The 13,148-nt window shown below is 46.9% G+C and overlaps 1 protein-coding gene across 1 annotated transcript in view; it reads left to right on the plus strand.

Moving 5' to 3' along the window:
• The window catches only part of LOC142803186 (neprilysin-1-like), a 163,739-nt gene that overhangs the window by 133,991 nt on the left and 16,600 nt on the right, over positions 1-13,148 (plus strand). The window contains exons 9-10 of the mRNA XM_075888280.1: positions 748-939; positions 3,249-3,475. Of these exons, the coding sequence (XP_075744395.1) occupies positions 748-939; positions 3,249-3,475 (419 nt within the window). The remainder of the gene's footprint in view (positions 1-747; positions 940-3,248; positions 3,476-13,148) is intronic.

The raw sequence follows: 13,148 nt of genomic DNA on the forward strand, positions 1-13,148 counted from the left end.
ATGGTAGTTCGGAACAGACAACGAACAGACGCGCTGCAGTGATGACCGTGAAAGTAATGCGGATATGTCTATATCAGTCACAGGCAGTTTTCAGAACACCAATGCAGAGGTACAGAATCTTTAGCTGTACACCTTTATGATGCCAGTAAAGGTTTTGTGCACTTCGAAACATGTTCTGGCAGCTCAAAACAGCTTCTGTGCTCTGGATATCTGTGACGGGTGTGTGCGTACTGCGTATACCTGGCTTTTATATAAATGCTTATGCATGCATGTCATTTATTGCTATGTGCTGAAACACTGCTTATTCGGCGTTCGTTTTGGGTGAACATTGACGCAGTTGTATTAACGTGAATTTTAACTGCACTTTTCATGACGGCCGTTGTTTTCTAAATAGGCATGGAATGTTCATGTGAGCTTCCAATGTGTTACTGACTGCAAGATGCAATATTATAACCAAATAAACAAAGAGATGATGCCGCATGAGTGAGTGGCGGAACGCCACGATGCATACGAACACAATGATGGCATCATGTGCAATGCGGAACGGCCACCGCCGTATGAATGTGTCCTTAGGGTTTTGAAACGCATTTTCTATTGTATAGAACTGTAAGAATTATATAAAACAGTATTCCAAGTTTCAAAAAACAAAATAGTATTTTTTCAAATAAATTTACAGCTACCACCAGAATTCATGCATTGAAACTTACACATTCAATTTGACGTTTTTCTAAATTTTCTACGGAGCAGGGAGTCCACCTCACATGGTAAGAGATGCGTTTCGTGTGGCATTGTCTATCAGCTATGCCTTTTATAAGGCAGTGCAATCCTCCAGCTGGCTCCCCAACACAGTTCGAGGTTTTTTGAACAGCAAGGGCAGAAAGTATCAGATAGGAAGTCCGGGAAATCGATTAAACCCCAAGTTCATCGAAAAGTTTTACGGTGAGTATTTCTACGTTCACTACGCGAATTGGAATGTCAAGCCCAAAGAATAAAGTTGTTAGTTGAGAGCCATACGAGGTGGGACGCAGAAATTTGTACCTACAGACGTTTGGCCAAACGAGAAACCCAGGTGGAAAAGTCGGCATGGCACTGATTCAAAATGCAAAAACGATATCCACGGCAACTCTGGACGTGACATTCGTACCACTACATTAAATGCAATCATTGAACAAAGCATTAAAGCGGAATTACAATCCATATTGCTCATGATCACATATGTGTGCTGTAGTAACTAGAGACTAGGGCTGCATGCTTCTTTTAAAAAGAACTTGGGCTGATAATTTCGAACTTGCAGTTTAATGAAAGTGGCTCACTTTTCTCTCCTTTAAGATAAGGGCAGGTGTCTTTGACTTGCCTGTTGAAAATTTGTCGTTCATTTAGTGTGAAGAAGTTAGCGTCGCTTATAGCTGTAGGGATGAGCCACCACATAACACTTTGAGTAGATATTGGAGGCAGAGTAACGCTGTTGGACTTGAGAACATCATACGTAAAAGATTAGGTATAGCTGAAATTTGTTTTATTGTGCAAACATTAAAGTAATGGTATAACCCCACAATATTCACTTCGAATCGAATTACAAATCAGAATTACAAACACGCATTCTACTCAGCAGAGCTATCGTATATTTTAAAAGCATTAAATCAGCAAGTAGTCTCTCAATTATCTGTCAATAGCCCTAGTAGACATCTAAAAAGATTTCGCAGCTACTTTAATTATTCGCAAAAAACAATGAACTTGTAGTCAAAAAAAGAAGAGAGAAAAAAGATAACTTATTGCCAATGTAGGTCACTGCGTGCTTCTAGGAAGTCTTCAAGTAGCGAAACTGGGAGAAACTGCAATTAAGGCTGAGGGAACATTTTAATTATTACTTCTGACAAAAAGCACGTGCAGAAAACGCCCTAAACTGTATGCATTGCCTGGCATGCTGTTTTCTTCAGGAGTTATTTAGGTAATTATTAGGAAAACAGCATGCCCCCTCTCCTCCTCAATTGATAATATATACCGCCAAATTTCCAAAGCGTATGCGAATGCGCAGCCAAGTGTAAATGTTCTCAGCTGTGCTGTTCTTGGCCGAATTAATTCCGGTACATTTTGTGGCGTCACAGCTATGTTTCCAGTTTTTCTTTATTATAGCCATACACAAGCATCTTAAAAATGTGATTATCGAGGGGCCGAGTCACGCCCACTTGTGCTCACTACCTAGCAAGGAATGTATTCCTCTTCGCTGGCGATATTCTAAGACAAGCTGCCACCAATGTAACCCTTAACGCATATTTTCGGCTCCTGACGATTGGGATTCACGAAGCATTGAGGCCGCCGGCACTGCCGCACGACCGCTTACCAACCGGTGTCCTCACCGCAGCTCTTACGACTCGGAGGCCAATGCACTACTGCTGTGGTTCAAAGAATGATTTCCTATTATCGCGACACTCAGTGCCTTTTCCCGGTACTTCCAATAGGGCTAAGTGGATGATTGAACTTTAGGGCACCTGCAGACAGGTATTATACTCTGTCCTGCAATTGAAACACACTTCGATCGGAACATAGATGGGCGATGTCCATACCGTGGGGAGACCTGTAACATCTTTCACAGGGCATGCGCATGTGCGAAAAACTACCGAGAGGCATGGGATACTGCCCTTTTATAAACCTCACCTTGCTGGAGTCTTGGCGTATTCGGATGAGACGAGCGCGAGTTAAGGCCTCGTCATGCGGTGTCGCGGAGTAGGGATGCCGACTATTTAGCAGAATCCCTACTCCGCGACATGTTTTGGCCGCCAAGCTGCCTATTTCTTTTTTTCTGCAATACATAATTACATCTCTCTGATAGTCATATCGTGGTTGTGAAATGGGTAACTCCAGGTAATACTTCATTATTAATAATAATAATAATAATTATAATTTATAATAATAATAATAAGAGTTTTATTACCATAATAATAATATTTATAACATAATATTACTTGTTCTTCTAATGGGTGTAGGTTAGAGTTTGACATAGTATTGATGCGGACGTTATCTCGTGAAGCTTTCAGTATTAGTGTTTAAGTAGGCATATAGCACTTCGGCGTCGATAGTTCGCTCACCATTTGGCGTTATCGCTTCGGCAGTATCGAGATACGTTGTTTGAGACCATGCATGTGGTGTTTAATGCCCACTGTCCACTTCTTTCGAAGCTTCCGCGCCGAGCATCTGTGCCGCAATGAAGGCGTTTCACATAATAATGTTTTTTTAATTGCATGATGCAGAACCTCTGCCGGACGTACCGCTCAATCGGCTGTTTCACTCATGGATAGAAGCTCGCCGAATAAACGCTCACTATCGGTGGAAGGACCAGGAAACAATGTGGTATGATGAAGAGTTTGTTGGGGCAACCTACAATGAGGCTACCATAAAAATACCAATTGCCATAATTCAACCACCATTTTTCTATGAGTACGGGCCAGAAGCACTTAATTATGGTTCTCTCGGAATGGTAAGCTATCGTTTCTTTCAGTATTACACAATGAGTATTCTATACTTCAGGCAGGTGCACGGTGCTTGACCACTGCCATAAAAATACAGGGATTATTGGCGTTCGCATTGGCAACAACGATATTAAAAAAGATCCTTTGACAACCTGGCACGTTTCGCACTCAAGCTCCACGTCAAGGCTAGCCACAATTTTTTTCTTTGAGTTAAGGGAGAGCAGAAAAATCAACCGTAATTTCTGAATGTTCCCTCGTGGTGTTTTATGTCTTCTTTTATATTGTTAGGGAAAAAGAGACACTGTATTTACAAGGCTCTGCTTGAGATATATTTTGGACCAGCAGTAGCAGCGTGACCGGTTGACCAGCAACCGAGCCGAGACAACGCTTCGTCTTCCTAGTCCGGCACACACGGGCGTCGCCCCCTAGAATATGATTATGCATGCAAGTAGCGTAATCCCCGGCGGCAGTAGCACCGTCTCGGCGCATCTAAATGTCAATGTTAAAGGCAGAGTGGTAGGGCTTCAAGCGCACAACATGTACTATATTGGTAGCCTGTGAGCTGCATGAAGGCCACGGAGTGACAGGACCGACTTCATATGTTACAGGAGTAACTGCACGAAGGACTCGGTATGAACCTGTGTAGCGGGTAAGAAGTTTTTTGCGACAAGCCAACTTGACGGGTCGGAGACCACAGCCGGACCAAAAAATCAGGCGAAAAGTGTAGGTCGCGGGGTCGTTGATCATACAAACGCCATTGCTTCTCTTGGGGGTCCAGAAGGCGAGTACGGGTAAGTTCGCGTGCGTGAGCGGCTATATTCATTGGATACTGCAGGGGACGGAATCACGGTGTCAAGAGGCAATAATTATTCTCGGCCAGACAACGAATAAAATGCAGAATAACCGGCAGTGTCATGACGCGATGAATTGTATGCAAATGTGACGTACAGCAACGCAAGATATTAGTGGGTGTGATTGGCAGAAACATACTTGGTGAGCATTTCTGTAATAGTTCAATTCAGGCACTGCGTAAGTACATTAAGCTGTGAATGGTATGAAGTAACCAGCTTGTGCCTCATGTCATATGCCTGGAAGCTATCTAATACGACCTACGAAAAAAAGATGCAGCCATGGTCTGTAAGCAGCTCCCGCGGAGCTCCGTGTTGCAGAACCACGTCCTTTAGGCGGAAGTGAAACTTGTAGCTATGAGAGTTGGTTCATAATTTTGGGTAAGCTGGTCAGTGACAACTGTAGCGCAGCTTGCTGGAAGAGCTCGTGTGATGGTATAACGCGGGGCGTAGTCGGTGACCAAGGCTATCCACTTGTTGCAAAGGAAGACAAAGGGAATGGGCCAAGTAAGTCTAAGCCAACGCGAAAGAATGGTCCTGACAATGCCAAATGATGGAAGGCATCCTGCGGAAAGCGTCCATGGTGTTTTGCGACGCTGACATTTCTCGCATACTGCTAAGTATCGTCTGACTGAGCGTGCAAAGCCTGGCCAAAAGAAGCATCGGCGTATTCGGTCGTAAGTGCTTGACACACCAAGGTGACCGGCAGTCGGATGGTCATGAAGTTCGTGTACAACTTCCGAGCGAAGATGTTTCGGAATCACAAGCAGCCGGGACGGTCTGTCTGGCTTAAAAGTTTGTTGGTATAATACCACCATCGTGAAGGACGAATGAGCGATGGGACTGATCGGAAGGTAGGGATTCGAGGCGCTCGTCAATAGCACGCAAGGACGCATCATGGCGCTGCTTGTCAGCGATGCATCTCATTTACGAAAGAGGACGGACGCAAGGGTTGGTGTCAGCGTCACGCATGATATTCGATTCAGCGACCGGGTAGCGGGACAGGCAGTCTTCGTCTTGATTTAGTTGTTCGGACTTGTATGTCACAGTGTAGTTATTCTCTTGCACTTGCAGAGCACAAAACCCGAGCCTGCCAGTAGGATCCTTCAGAGACGTAAGCCAACATAGCTCATGATGGTCAAATATTAGAGAAATTTGTGCCATATATATATTTATATATATATATATATATATGTATATATATATGTATGTATATATATATGTATATATATACATATATATATATTGGTGCAAGTTTGGGACGGCCCAAACAAATGCAAGACATTCACTCTGTATTGAAACAGTTGCGCTCAGCAGCTGTGAGGAGGCGGCTTGCGTAGGCGACAACACTGTCGTGTTTCTGCTGGCTTTGGGCTAGGACGGCTTGAATCCCGTAACCACTAGCATCGGTTCGGACTTCTGTCGGAGTGGGCGGGTCAAAGTGACCCAATATGAGTGGAGCCTTCAGTAGCGTGATTAGGTGAAGAAAAAGCGGCAGCTTGGGCCGTACCCCACGTAAATGTGACGTCTTTCCTCAGAAGCTCATGGAGGGGTCGCGCGATGGTTGCGAAATTTTTCACAAACCTTCTAATACAGGGACAAAGCCATACAAAACTCCAGACGTCTTTGACTGACTGGTGTATAGGAAAACTCGTGACTGCACAAATTTTCTCCAGGTCCAGCAGCACACCATATGAGTCGACGTAGTGACCCAACTCTTTAATATGCTGGTAGCCGAAGTGACATGGCAACGAGTTTAATTGAAGGCCAGCAGTGTGAGAGATGTCGAAAATAGCTGACAAACTCTGAAGGTGGATATCAATCGTTGCGTAGTATACATTAACATCGTCTAGATAACAAAAACATGTCTACAATTGGAATCCTTGTAGCAGAAAGCCCATCATGCGCTCGAACGTAATTGGGGCGTTGCATAGCCCTAACGGCATAACATTAAACTTGTAGAGGCCGTCTGGAGTTACAAGCGCAGTCTTATTTTCGTATTTTTCTTAGGCACCAACACCAATCTGCCAATAGCCGGAACGAAGGTTAGCAAAAAGAGGTGTTGGACTAGCTGGTTTTTCTTGAATGAGAAAAATTGTGGCACAGTTGCTGTGAGAAACGAAGTTAGGAAGGAGAGAAAAAAGTAGCGAACAGTACAAGCCCAAACTATCTACTGAAGTTTATTGAAAAAACTTGGAAGAATGAAGGCTTTCTGGAAAGATAATAGTCGATTTACGAAAAGCGTGACGTGCACTGACCCCCACGAAAAATTAATTCGTTTGGAAGCCAGAAAAACCATTTATTGAGCATACCCGGATAACCACTTTGAAGTAGCATCACATCTGGTAATCGTAATCACCCCATGTGCTTGCATCTGAAGACCGTAAAGCAAAATTGCCGAGCCCCACCCTTTCCGTAAATCAGCTATTATCTTTCCGGAAAGGCTTCATTCTTCTAAGTTATTTCAATCAACTTCAGTTGATAGTTTGCGCTTGCCCCACCGCGGTGGTCTAGTAACTAAGGTCTCGGCTGCTGACCCGCAGGTCGTGAGATCGAATCCCGGCTTCGGCGGCTGCATTTCCGATGAAGGCTGCAATGTTGAAGGCCCATGTGCTCAGATTTCAGTGCCCGTTAAAGAAACCAAGGTGGTCGGAATTTCCGGAGCCCTCCACTACAGCGTCTCTCATAATAACATGGTGGTTTTGGGACGTTAAACCTCACATATCAATATCAGTTTGCGCCTGTACTCTCCCCTTCTTTTTTGTCTTCTCCCCAGCTTCGTTTTCCGCAACAATTGTAGCGCAATTTTCTCAATCATGAAACGTAGGTCTATTGTAGAAAAGTATCAGGCACCACAGAAACAAACGAGAGTGTCGTCAATTCGGGGCAAAGGGTAAAAGTCCTTCTTTGCGATTTTATCCAGATGGTGGTAATCAACAAGGAGGCACCACGTGTCATCTTTATTTTTAACGAGTGAAGTTTGGCCGAGTGGACTGATGTCGATGTCGAATATGTCGCGGTATGAAGCCAGAAGCAGCATAGCGTGGCTGACCTCTCAGGTTTGAGGTCCTGGCCGATCATGGAGCGCTAAGTCCCATTGAGGCACGTGGCATCCTGTGGCTGCCATACGTGGTCAGCACATACGTCTGCCGCAAAACTGGTGACGTGATCGACAATGAAGAGAGTTAATTTCGTTCTTCTCTACTAGATTCTACAATAGCTAAGGAGGTAAGGTGTTTGAGGTTCGGAATGGGTCCAATCGATGACTCGAGTGCATGGGGGCAACACGAAGGAAGAGCCATAGTCCGGTGAAGTGTCGCTTACTGCAGCCTCAGGTGTCTTTCCGAATCCAAGCCAGAACATCCACTCTTTCTTTCCACATTCAAACATTCTCTATTCAAGCCTCGGATGATCGAAGGGCATCCACACAAGCCATTCACACATGTGGGCTTACATCGCCACAACCAATCACAGAAAAATGGCAGCATATCCAAAGAGTGAATGATGAATAGTGGGACGAAGCATCCGTATGTCCATTCGTTCTTGCTTCCGTCCATCCATGCGTGCGTCTGTGTGACCGCCCGTGCGTCCATCCGCACGTTCATGCGTGAGTCTGTTCGTGCGTCCGCACGTTCATCTGTGCGTCCGTCCATGCGTCCATTCTTCCATCAAGCCATCCGTGCGTCCGTCCATGCATCTGTCTGTGTGTCTGTTCGTCCACCTATTCAACACTCCAAGTACCACCATCTCGCATCTTTTCATCATATATTCCCCATATAGAAGCACCACCATCCAGCTGACATTCCAAGGACTGAACGAGAGGAGGCACACGCACACTTTCTTACGGCTTGCGCTTCGTGTCTACTTGCTACCTTTAACCACCTTGAGTTCATGGTATATACTTGTTCCCTATATTCATGGCACTGAGGCCCAACGCTCGCTAAACCTTTCTAAAACCTAGGAGGCTACACCCAGCGAGTATGACGTAGCAACCCTTTTGTGTCTTCTGTGCGTTGTTGAACAATAAAAAATTTGCAGCGTGCGCGTTAACTAAAAGTCGAATTCTCCAGTCTCTCATTTCCTCTTAGCAGCCATTGGCATGTAAATTGAGCACTATCTGTTATTGTTCAACAACGCACAGAAGAAATCTCTCACCGGCATCACCTTGGAGATCAAAATGTATTACTGGTTACACACTACTGCTACGGGTACGAGGGACAAACGGGTGCCGCTATAAGGAGTCGCCCCTAAAAGACTTTAATAACAGGCACTGCATTGCCAAACTCACGTTAAAAATACAACCCCAGTGGAGATAGGTTCTCTGCGTGTCTCACTCTCTCCCATGTCAAGTTGCGCTAGCCTTCGCCGGTAGCCAATCTCACGCTCGAGCCCCGTCAGCTATCTCACTAAACTTTGCTTCGTAGAAGCCTCCTTAGGAATGGTGAGTACACCGTCAGTTCCTGTGCATTGAACAGATGTGCACGCGGCAGCGAGGCGCCTCGCCAATCTAACAATACTCGGAAATGACGTATAGCGGGGGAGGATAAGCTGTTCTGCATGCCACAACCATGTTTCGCTATGCTCAGTGGTCGCGTCTATGCAGCATTCTTGATGGCCCGTGCTCATGCTAACAAGGACTAGAACTCAGAAGGCGGCGCTTGGCCTGCTTCTTGCAAGACGCTCTCCCGAGTAAGCTTCCTCTTATAGTCCTAAGCGGGGGCGACCTTGACGGCTCCGCTCGTGAACCAAGTAAACAAAGGAGTCGCCTTCATTTTCCGTGCGCTGGTCTTCCGCGTTGGCCTTCGCTGAACCAATCAGCTTTGTTAGTTGAGGGGTCGGGAACTGTCCCCGCGCTCCGCATCAGCCGCATTAATCATGCTTTACACAACACGCCGCCATTGATTGCGTCATACTGAGGGTCTTAGCGTTGCGACCGAAATTATTTGAGGTAGCACTTCCTTCATAAAACCGAAATTGATAACAAGTAAATATTTTCGGTTAAAGGTAACAGTTACGACTGAGTGTGGGATAATGATGTCACGGGCCAGGAGAACACCAGGAATTGGTGTCACAGTATAATCACCGTCGAGCATAGGAGAGGGTGTTGCCAATTCAACGAATGTGAGAGCTTTAGGTGGTATCCGGCAAAAGTCAGTGGTGCGGAATCTCTTCGGCAGTTCAGGGTGAAAATTCGGAAGAAGAGGAACTTCTAGACAGAGAGGATGGGCGGCAAAATCGATCAGAACAGAGTGCGTCGATAGGAAGTCCATGCCAAAATTAGGTCATGAGGGTGATTTTCGAGGACCGTAAATAAAACGGGGACATCGCGGCCGGCAGTGCTAACACGAGCTGTACACCGTCCAGTGATGGGCACAGTTCCACCATCAGTGACACGGAGAGCTGTAGTTACTGCACCCGTGATGACATTTTTGGGTAGGTGACACAGATGAGCACGCGTATGGACACTTGTGCTCCGGTATCAACTAATGCCGTCAAAAAAAAGGCTGTCCACTTACACCTCAATTAGGTTCGTATTAGTTGGGGGCTTAAACGGAGGATTAGGATCAGCCGCAAGTGATCCAGCGCTACCTCCTTGAGCTGCAACATCTAGTTTTTTGTCCAATAGGGTCCATTGTTTGCCGGCGATGAATAGAGGCGTAGTTGGGGTGATAGTGAACGGCGGCGTTGAGGTGATGGCAAACGAGCGGTGAAGTGGCTGTTAAGGGCGTTCGAAGAAAGGTACACACAATTGGGCGAATACCTACGGTAGTACTCCTATGGACGAGAAGAGAAAAATGTTTTGCAGTTTGGGCACATCCAAGTGCTGTGGCAGTAGCGGGAGATATGGCCAACTCGGAGGCAGCGGAAGCTGATCGGTTTTTCGTCTTCAGTTCTCTCTTTCGTCGGATCAGAGGATCGCAGAAGAAAATGTTAGTCATAGCGCGGTGCATTTATTGTCTTTGGTCTGGAGGCGGGTCGGGAGAGGGAGCAGGCGATAAGAAAACCAAGCTCCGAAATTTCTTGCCTTACGATGGCTTAAATTACAGAAAGCAACGAAGGCGTTTGTGCGGCGACATGGTCACGTAGAAGTGAAAGAAACGGCATTGGGCTAGACGCCTCAAGCTCCCGTGTAACTATACGTGTCACGTTCTTCTGTAAGGGTGGCGCGAAACCGAGATCGGTGCAGGTTCATGCAACAGCAGTGTTTGGTATCTGCGTAGATGAAGGAGAACACGTCGGCTTTTGGCCATTTCGAAGTGTGGCATTTCTTCGTAATCATATCTGTCCTCGTGACGTTGGTGTACACGAACAAGTTGAAGGCATCATGCGCTACACCTTTAAGCATGTGACCCACCTTGTCACTCTTGTTATGCCTGCAAGTCCACAGCGAACATCCATGCCTCTGAAAAAGGCAATATGTGTCAAAGCCAGCCCGCGAGCCCGCCTGATGCGAACAACTCCTTGGCGTCATCACGCGGCAGTGCCTTTTTGCCAAGCACGCAGAGTGAGTCACCTCAGCCAGCGAGCCCGTCGAAGCAATCGACGCCTTCGTGTGTGGCGAGTCTGTCGCAATGCGTGGCGGCGTCACTCGTCCTTGGGTGCAGCCACGTGCAGCGCAGCGGCTCCAGATTTGATGAGAATGACGCGGCCCAGTGGCAACCCCATTGGAGGATTCTGACCTCACGACCAGCGGCGTTTCTGGTTGGACATTTGGTTACTCAAAGAATCCACCCGGTGCATATAAAAAAAGCCCTGCGACGCGTCGCGAGCAGTTGACTTATGTGTCAGAGAAGAGAGTTCGGCTCTTCGCGTCTCTAAACTGTCAGCCCCAGTTCCGAATTTGTAACGCCTCTGCGTATATGGTGTACATATACCTTGTTTAACTCACCGTCGTCTCGTCCGCACGTCTATCAGCTCTGCGCAGAAGCAGTCGCGAGCTGAGAAACCTACGCTACCGAACGGCTGGTGACCTTCCCAGTGGAGTTCAAAGCAGTGACGCCTTCGGAACCGTGTTGGCGTCGCCGTCTTTCGAAACAGTGGTTGCAGCGGTGAGATTCGTGGCGCCCTTTGTAACGTCGTCGGAGGCGCGCTTCGTAACAGTGGTTGGCAGCTGGGGGATCGGCCGGCGTCAGCGACATCGATGCGGTGAGTGCCTGATGTTTTCCCCTCAGTTCACCAGACTACTCTATCTCAGGTTGTAGAAGTTTAGAGAAGGGCTGTGTGAAGCATTCGAGTGAGCTTGGATCGTTTCAAGCAAAATCAAAGTGCTTTGAAACTAAAGTAATGCGGAGGGGCTAAACACGGGAGTGTTAAAAATTGCTTGCGCGTCTTGCTAGTAGACTTATAGTGGGTACGGCAAGTGAATTCATAGCAGGGGCAAACAGCAAGAGGCTAGTGTGAACGATGGAGAACCTTAAAGTGAAGGAACTCATCGAAATTTGTGAGGAACTGGGCATTACTTTGGGCCGTGCGAAACGAAAGCAAGCGATCCTTGAGATCATGAGGGATGAAGGAGTGTCGGCTGAGGAAGTTGATGAGGCCCGGGAGGATATCGAAGCACGCCGCGAGGAGGCTGAAAGGCGGGAAGTAGAAGTTCGTGAACGTGAAGAAGCTGAAAGGCGAGAACGCCGTGAGGAGGCCGAGAGACAGGAGCGCCTTGAGTTGAAACGAATAGAATTGGCAGTCCAACAGTGTTCACAGTCGCCTAGCTTAGCTTCTCCGATGATTCAGGTCAGCGGTTATAGAATTCGGGACCAAATGCCACCGTTCGTAGTAGGCGAAGACATGGCGAAGTATCTCGTCAAGTTTGAACACGCCTGTGAGCGAAATGCTTTGGAGCGGTCTCTTTGGGCGCAGAACCTGTTAGCTCTTCTTGACGGTGAAGTGTACGACGCGATAGCTTGCTTGTCGAGGGAAGCGTTTGAAAGCTACGAAGAGGTCAAGGAAGTGCTCTTGAGACGTTATAAGTTGTCACCCGAGGCTTTCAGGCAAAGATTGTAGTATGCTAAAAAGGGGAATGAGTCACACGTTGACTTCGCGTTTCGTCGTAAAGCCAATTTAATTAAATGGCTCAAGGGCGAAGGTGTTTATGACGACCGCGATAAAGTGGTAGAATGCATTGTGTTGGAGCAATTCGACCACTGCATGGAGGAGGATGTCAAGCTTTGGCTGCAGGGCAAACTTGGTGAAGTACAGCTAAACAAGGCAGAAGAGTTAGCTGAGCAGTATTATACTCGCCGAAAGTTGCATAGCAGGGCAGTGCACGTTGAAAAGAATGAAAGGAAAGAGGGCTTTTCAAAGAACCCTGATCAACGGAAACCCGCTCCGCACTGTAATTTTCAGAAGGACCCGTCTCTTACAAAGGACACTGTAGGGGAAGGGCAAACGGAAGCGGAGAAATCAAGTGAGGTTCCTAAACAACGCACTGATACCACATGGACGTTTGAATCACGGAAGCCGCTAATCTGCTACAACTGCAAAAAGGAAGGTCACATCGCGGTAAACTGTAAGCAAAAATTTGCTTTTGCAACAATCCAAGAATCGGAGAAGAACATGCGGTTGTTAGAGCCGTATCTCCCAGAAATTAGTGTGAATGGGAAAACGTGTCGAGCATTTCGAGACTCAGTGGCGACCATGGACGTTGTCCGTCCTTCTTTGGTGTCTCCGGATGACTTTACAGGAGAATGCGCGTGTATTGGGCAAGTCGCCGAGGAGCAGAGTGCTTGCTTACAAATCGCTACGGTTGTCAATAAAGGCCCGTTCGGTAAGCTTCGCACCGAAGCGGCTGTGTCTGTAGCACTTCCCGATAGTTTTCCTAATCTTTTCTCTAACA

This window comes from Rhipicephalus microplus, chromosome 3 (genome assembly GCF_043290135.1).
Source record: "Rhipicephalus microplus isolate Deutch F79 chromosome 3, USDA_Rmic, whole genome shotgun sequence".
Classification (NCBI taxonomy): Eukaryota; Metazoa; Arthropoda; class Arachnida; order Ixodida; family Ixodidae; genus Rhipicephalus; species Rhipicephalus microplus.